The 8,550-nt window shown below is 33.7% G+C and overlaps 1 protein-coding gene across 1 annotated transcript in view; it reads right to left on the bottom strand.

Moving 5' to 3' along the window:
* Nucleotides 1-4,799, bottom strand: part of LOC144967926 (uncharacterized) — a 94,639-nt gene extending 89,840 nt beyond the window's left edge. The window contains exons 1-3 of the mRNA XM_078905706.1: nucleotides 4,603-4,799; nucleotides 3,563-3,737; nucleotides 658-803 (exon numbers count right to left, since the gene is read on the bottom strand). Coding sequence (XP_078761832.1) covers nucleotides 658-803; nucleotides 3,563-3,737; nucleotides 4,603-4,665 — 384 coding nt within the window. The 5' untranslated portion in view covers nucleotides 4,666-4,799. The remainder of the gene's footprint in view (nucleotides 1-657; nucleotides 804-3,562; nucleotides 3,738-4,602) is intronic.
* Nucleotides 4,800-8,550: the final 3,751 nt, after the last annotated feature.

Genomic DNA, 8,550 nt, shown 5'->3' with positions numbered 1-8,550 from the left:
ATTACGCCATAAATCAGACTAGTTAACCCATTTTCCAAAGTTGATAAACATACAGTAACAATTGGTTACTACCTGTAGATTGAGCATTGATACACTCCAAGTACTTTCATTGGATATAATAATCCCAGCTATCCAATAAGATAAAATCTGACTCTATTTACTCAGATCCCAACCAGATTTGTCTTTGTTGAGAATATCTGCAGCAACCCCTCTGGGTAAATTGAATGTGATTCCATAAAGTATTTTCTCTGCAAATTCAAGGATGATGATTGATATGTGATTCTGTTTAGATTATGTGACTCCAGCCTGTCAATGTGATATTATATCGGATTGGAGTAGGTGAGAAAATTGAATATAAAGTAGTATGGATCTTTACTTATATATCTGATACCTGCATCTCGTCAAACAAGATGTTTTCTTTACGAAAGGAATAGAATAAAACACTTTTTTTTAAAGAAAAAAAGAATGAGGAAGAAAAAGGAAAAAAACAATCTGATTTGATTTTTTATTTTAATCTAACATAGTATTTGACTCCCGCTATAAATGTTGTAGGATGAAAAATAAAATATTAAAATTGTCACACAGTCTGACTAATGAAATAGGCGAAAATGGGTTTATGTGATTGAACCTGAAACTGAAAAATACAACTCTTCAAACCTTCTGGTTGTTTTTGAGAGCAGAGACAGCCCACTGGTGGATTTCCCTAAGCTGGTTCTCTTGCTTCCCTGCCACACTCTGATTGGACAGACGGCTTTTATATTCCTGAAGTCTGGCTCCAGTCTGATTGATGGCATTTAAAGCATCTGGAATGGGAAATCGTAAGAGTAATTTGATGAATGAAAAATATCCATGTGACTCTTGTTAAAAACATGATTGTGACTTACGTTCTATATCTAGTTTTATTTAGAGGTAACCAAGGCCTGAAAATTAAATTTAGTCAAAATGAAGGAAAATATAAAATTTGATGGGTCTTTTATCTCTTTATCGTTCCATTTCCCTCAATAGAAGAACATTAATCAAACGAAGTGGCAATTTGGACCCGAGTCTGAATTGCTTCTCGTGGCAATTCGGACTCTTGCCACAATGCACCTGCGCAATCACAGGAAGTGTCGGAAATGGACGATGGGTTGAAAGTGAAGCGTGGTAGGGTGGGGGGGAAGGTGCTCGTTCTCAGTTGTAAGTTGTCAGTCGGTAGGAGGGCGAGTGAGCGAGCAAGTCACGTTTTAGAGCTCCCGAAGATTACTAACCTTCAAAAGCGGTGATCTATTATTCCCCTCCCTTTGTCTTACTTTTTCTTGGGTACTTTTTAATTGTAATTCTAGAACTTTTTACTATCCAATTTCTCCCTTTTTACTGGCGCTGATATGTTGCAAGCGACTTAAAAAACAAAAACAATCTAAATATTCGTGGTCTTATGGAGATTACAATTGTAGTCGCTATTGTTAACGTTAACAATCAATTTGCCCTCGCATAGATAAAAGAGTGTCTTTGTGTTGGAAGATTTATTTGATTTGCCATGAGCAAGTTGCAAAAGATACATGCATGACATATCTACATTATATATTTTGCCATTTGCGGCCGCGAAAAAGGGGGGGGAAAGGAAAATAATATGACTTTGGGCTTTGAGCGTTTTATTTAAAAGGCAGTATGGGTCGGGCTTTGACAAAAGGCAGTATCTTAATTCTTTTTAAATTAAAAAATGCTGTTTTATTTCTAAATATAAAAATAGAGGCGATTCTTGGCGGCAAACCATACAATAGAGCCCCGCCACTGGGATAGGTGCAGAGTACCGTCTAATACTAATATTATTAGATAATACTGGACTAGGTGCCTATTAATAAAATAAGCACTGGTTGAATACGGAGAGAAAATTAATGATCAACTGGTAATGGGATTGGGGAGTAACCAGCGACTTCTCAAGTAGACGATGGGGGTAACCATTAACATCTCCACAATCCACAAACGACCGACTGGGTGGGGATCCTGACCTCCCATAGCAGGCAGGGAGGTACATACTGTGTCTTCTATCCCTTTATATCTGTTTTCCAACATGCTTTCTGTCTTTGTCTCGGAATGAGATTACTTGGTTTTGTCCTGGCACTGGCCGGAATCCTGGCTGAGAGGGAAACAGTCAAATGCATAGTTATTATTTTGCGAGATGATATTTTTTTCCTTGTAAATCGTCTCTCTGTTATGTATTATTATTTTTATTTTGAATGTATAATGTAAGCATTTGAGTGTATTCCTCGTTGTTGGATTTTGTGCTTGTGTCTGGATGAGACTTGTAGGTGATTTCAAACTAAGTACATTGGTGGTATGCTCTTGGAATCTACATCTGATCCCTATTTGTTCTCAGTTCCCCTTTGTCTTACTTTTTCTTGGGTGCTTTAATTGTAATTCTGGAACTTTTTACTATCCCACTTTCTTCCTTTTTACTATCCCACTTTCTTCCTTTTTACTGGCGCTGATATAACCTAAATGTGTTGCAAGCGCCGTAAAACCCTTAAAAACAAACGACTGAGGCGCTGGACGCAGGGGAGAACATGGTGATACAAGATCAAAGAGAAAAAGCCGCCGGCTCTTAGGTTGTGGAAATGGTTGTTGGGGGGGGAGTGTGTGTGTGTGTGTGATTATTCTGTTTTTACTGACTTAGAGATACTCATGAGTGTGTGTGTGTGTGTGTCTTTATGAAGACCGAATTGTCACAGGAGGCACTTCACACTCGGGGTCCGAATTGCCATGGGAGGCAATTCAGACTCTGGGTCCGAATTGCCACGGGAAGCAATTCAGACTCGAGTCCGAATTGCCACGGGCAGCAATTCAAACTCGGGTCTGAATAGCCTTTTCCTTAATCAAAATAAACTTTTATGATTATCATGAAATTTTTAACATATTGCAGTTAAACATGGTGTGCTGGATTGAGGCAATAGATCGTTATTAAGAATTTCCTTGTGTTATATACCACAGGGTCTGGGTGGGGATCCTGACCTCCCATAGCGGGCAGGGAGGTACATACTGTGTCTTCTATCCCCTTATATCTGTTATCCAACATGCTTTCTGTCTTTGTCTCGGAATGAGATTACTTGGTTTTGTCCTGGCACTGGCCGGAATCCTAGCTGGGAGGGAAACAGTCAAATGCATAGTTATTGTTTTGGGAGATGATATTTTTTTCCTTGTAAATCATCTCTCTGTTATGTATTATTATTTTTATTTTGAATGTATAATGTAAGCATTTGAGTGTGTTCCTTTTGTTGGATTTTGTGCTTGTGTCTGGATGAGACTTGTAGGTGATTTCAAACTAAGTACATTGGTGGTATGCTCTTGGAATCTACATCTGATCCCTATTTGTTCTCAATTCCCCTTTGTCTTACTTTTTCTTGGGCGCTTTAATTGTAATTCTAGAACTTTTTACTATCCCATTTTCTTCTTTTTTACTGGCGCTGATATAACCTAAATGTGTTGCAAGCGCCGTAAAACCCTTAAAAACAAAAACAAACAAACATACCACAGGGTATTTCCAAAACAATTATATGGATTCTTTTCATTCGTTAAGTCAACTTACTTGATAGCTGAGCATTTGTTTCCTGGGCAGAAAAGTTTCCTGGTTTAGACTGCCATTCTTTAGATGTTGCAAGGAATGTGTCATCCAGGGTGAGATGTTGAATGGCATTATCGATGACGGATAATTCATTGGCAATTTCTTCTGTCACATAAAAATTACCAGACTGGAGGATGTCCTAGTGAGAGATTTAATATTGCTTGAAGTTTATAAACAAGTTGATAAAATGTTAAAATTTTATCAAATGAGAAATTCTTTCAAAATCATGGAGCCAGATTTCTTCATTTAAATGAATGTAACAATTGAGTGCCTCCTAAGGATAAGATGCTAGATTAGCTCAATTTATTTAGGATATTCTGACTGATCTAGCTATCTAGTCACAGCTTGATAGGCTGACAGTGGGAAAAAAAGAGTTAATGATACGATATCATTAGGCCGACTGAGCACTTGTTAGGACTAGACATAGCGATAAAATTTCTAGTTTCAGTTAATACGCACATGAGGGTAGTGTGTTTGGATGGGTAAAACATTCCAGAAAGTAACTAAATAGACCGACATGTGATGCGAGATTTTGAGCCATCGACCTACAAAGATTACAAACATTGTTTCTTAATATTAGAGCACAAACATGACGAGTGCATAACTTAAATTATACAAGTGTGTAGAACTGATCTCAATTTTCTCATGTACATCACAGACTTACAATTGAGTGAGTGTCTTAATTAATTAAGGGGAATGTGTTGGCTTACTTATATAATATGTTATAGGCATTGATGCGATTAGGAATTATTATTGTAACGTCATTCATTTAGAAAAAAAACCATTAATTTTTCTCTAACAAATTGTCAAATTGAATTATTATTAAAAAGCGAAGGGAGAAATTTTGGATAGGGTTGCGCAGAAATCATAATCTGATATTTTGAAAAAGCCCCAAACCTTGCAAGCCGTTTTGCACAAACATTCATGAACACTAGATAGATACACTAACTACTAATAACACACAAACGGCACACAAACACCATAACTTCGCTGATAATTTTTACCTTGATGTCACTTTTTACGGCATTAGAAGACCGTTGAAGCATGCCATATGTTCTCATTGCCATTTTTGATGTCACAAATATTTATTTCAAAGAAATTGTCATAAAGGTCGAAAAGTAAAAGTGAGATCACTCTATTCCCCCTATTTGTTGTTGGACGATTTAACCAGCATAGCTTCCTTAGTGATAAGCGCGCTGGCATTAGCAACAAGGTCTATTTCTGTTTCCAATTTAGAAGAATGGTCAATGGGAAGTGATCGGAACTGTTCTTTTCGTTCCTGCGATAGTGCAATAACATTATCGTTTTATTATATCCTCCACAGACATGAACTCTAGATGAATTCTGCTGATTTGTTCATGTGACCAACAATGCGAAAACAATCTCTTAAATTAAACACCCATACCATCGTAGCGGTTTATTATTATTATTAATATTATTATTATTATTATTATTATTATTATTATTATTATTATTATTATTATTATTATTATTATTATTATTATTATTATTATTATTATTATTATTATTAGGTATTATTATTATTATCATCATCCTCATCATCATCCTCATCATCATCATCATCATCGTCATCGTCATCATCATCATCATCCTCATCATCATCGTCATCACTATTATTATTATTATTATTATTATTATTATTATTATTATTATTATTATTATTATTATTATTATTATTATTATTATTATTATTATTATTATTATTATTATTATTAGGTATTATTATTATTATTATCATCATCATCATCATCATCATCATCATCGTCATCATTATTATTATTATTATTATTATTATTATTATTATTATTATTATTATTATTATCATTATTATCATTATTATCATTATTATCATTATTATTATTATTATTATTATTATTATTATTATTATTATTATTATTATTATTATTATTATTATTATTATTATTATTATTATTATTATCGTCATCATCATCATCATCGTCATCATCATCATTATTATTTTTACTATTATTATCATCATTATTATTATTATTATTATTATTATTATTATTATTATTATTATTATTATTATTATTATTATTATCAATATATTATTTTTTTCATTGTTATAGTCATTCTTCTTCTTCTTCTTCTTCTTCTTCTTCTTCTTCTTCTTCTTCTTCTTCTTCTTCTTCTTCTTCTTCGTCTTCGTCGTCGTCGTCGTCGTCGTCGTCATTATTACTATTATTATCATTAAAAACATAAAACCCAAGTTCTGTGGGAAATCAATGTGATAGACGGTATTGGAGGTAATAAGTGATAATGACGACATTGGTTGAAAAAAAAAAAGATACAATGCGCAACGTTGTTAGTTTTTATTCCAATTTTTTTTTTTAAAGAAGAAAAAGCAAGATGATTTAAGTGTTAATGACCTATCTATAGTTCGTTTTACTCTTTTCTGGAATGTCTTGGGTATTTTAAAAATCTGGAAATTTTTTTTTGTTAAATCGGTGAGCAAAACTCCAAGCTCCAAAGAGCAGTTTATTTCGTTTATCGTTCTTATGAAGTATATAATCCTCTTCGCTCTTTATGGAATATAGGGTCTGTATGAGTGTCTGCCATCTGCTTCTGTTCTTGGCTTTCTTTGTGGTGGTCTTCCAGGTGAGGCATGTGAGCGGCTCCATGTCTGCGTTGACTCCCAATCTTTCGTGGGGGTGGGGTGGGGGGGGGGGGTCCAATCGATGGGACTGGCGAGTGATGTTGCTCTCGTGAGCTTTATCTTGGTGATATCGAGATATGTTACGTCTCTCTAAGCAGTCGCATTGGAAATCGTGGCGCACTAGTGTCTTGAAAATTTGTTATATATATATATATATATATATATATATATATATATATATATATATATATATATATATATATATATATTTTTTTTTTTTTTTAATATTTTTTTTTATGTTTTTTTTTTGTTTTTTTTTTTATTTATTTATTTTATATATATATATATATATATATATATATATATATATATATATATATATATATATAATTATGATATAATTATATATTATATAAATATAATTAAAATCAAGACACCAAAAGCATTATTGAGTCTTAGGGAGCGTTCACATATTACGTCATCAGCTAGGGGGGGAGGGGGGGTCTACCAAATGTTGACATGTGTTGACATGGGGGAGGGGGGGGGGTCAGACCCAAGATGATGTCATCAAAACATAGGCAAATTAGGCCTATTTTATTAAATGCAAGAGCTTCAAAAATGGCATTCCAAATAAATTAGCAAAAAGGTGAAAAATTAATTAAAAATTTCAAGAAACAGATGATTGGAAGATAAAACACATTCGTCAATCCCAATATCTGCTGCAAATAGTGAAATGCAGTGACAACTCATGCTGCAAACCTTGGCGTACTAACTATTCATCTTTTTTTCCAGAGCGTTTTCTGCCACCACCTGTACCACTTGCTTCATGTGATGATGGTTTGGAGATAGGCAATACTGGAAGATTTGGAAGCCTATTTCAAAGTTTGTTCCTTTCAAAACAGCTAAAGATAAATTGCTATGATGAGTATTGCCCATCAAGAAACAAGATGGGAAAGGGGTATCACTTCTCAAAAGGCGAACTTGCCCTAAATGTTCATTGTATCACTCCTCGATCACAGCAATGAAAGACCATTCACGAAAATGCGGCATACAAGAAGAACAGCAAATGGGAGAAAGTGATGACGATGAAGATGAAATTGATGATACTATTTATAGTACATTGCCAGAGGTCCAAGGCAGAAACATTTTTGAATCAATTAATTTTATGTTTGGAAATTGAAACAGTAATTCATTCCACTAAAAGACTAATATGCTATAAAATAATTTACCTCCTATACTATTTTAAATTACACTTTCTGAAATTATTTTAATAGCACCTGCACCAAGTAGCCTAATTTAAATAATGTTTGTTAGATTTTATCTTTGCAAATTTAAATTTTATGTCCCCATTGTATCGTAAAACATAAATTATCAACAGTTTCTGAAATTAATAAAATGTCTGAATGTGTTTTATCAAACGTTGATAATCAATGTTTATGGTTTGAAAAATGAATAATAAATATTGTGAAATTAAAGTTATCTTTTAGTTTTTATTAAATTAGATGACGTCATCATCTGTTGGGGGAGGGGGGGGGGGGGTCAGGTCAATGATGACAAGTGATGACTTGGGGGGAGGGGGGGGGGTCTAAAAAGGGCAAATTTTTGATGACGTAATATGTGAACGCTCCCTTACGCCTTCTGCATACTTGCAATTATTAAAACATTCGTAAAATAAAAGGCGTGGGAGTAGTCGGCAGGTGAAAATGACAGTTTGACCTAAGTCAGTTGAACATTTGACATTCTAGACATTTTTGGGGTTTGCTGGCCTTTGTTTTAAAAAAATATATATATTGTTTTTATTTATTTATTATTATTTTTTTTTCAGTCAGAAAGAAGACGTAACAGTTAAAGGAGTCATCAAGGGACGTTACTGGCGAATAAACTGTGACAAATATTACAGCTGTTAGTTCCTTTACCTAAACATGCTAGATTGCAATAAATATGATTTTTTATTTATTTATTTATTTTTTTTATATTTTGATGGAGGATGGAGACCCTATACTCATCGAAATATGGAAGAAGACTTGCATTTTCGGGATTGTTAATAACTTGTTTATTAGTGACATCTTTCGAATTGTAAAGATGTTTCTTTAAAACCAATTATATATAACTTCTCCCTCCCTCCCTCTCTCTCTCTCTCTCTCTCTCTCTCTCTCTCTCTCTCTCTCTCTATATATATATATATATATATATATATATATATATATATATATGTGTGTGTGTGTGTGTGTGTGTGTGTACATATACATCAATCGGAAATTCGAATTTCAGTTACACAAGGTATGTAGCGAAGCAACATTTGTCTATCTGGACC

This window comes from Berghia stephanieae, chromosome 3 (assembly GCF_034508935.2).
Source record: "Berghia stephanieae isolate SIO BIC M18660-M18661 chromosome 3, UCSD_Bste_1.3, whole genome shotgun sequence".
Lineage (NCBI taxonomy): Eukaryota > Metazoa > Mollusca > Gastropoda > Nudibranchia > Aeolidiidae > Berghia > Berghia stephanieae.
The sequence above is the reverse complement of the archived record's forward strand: the minus strand, read 5'-3'. Positions and strand labels throughout refer to the sequence as shown.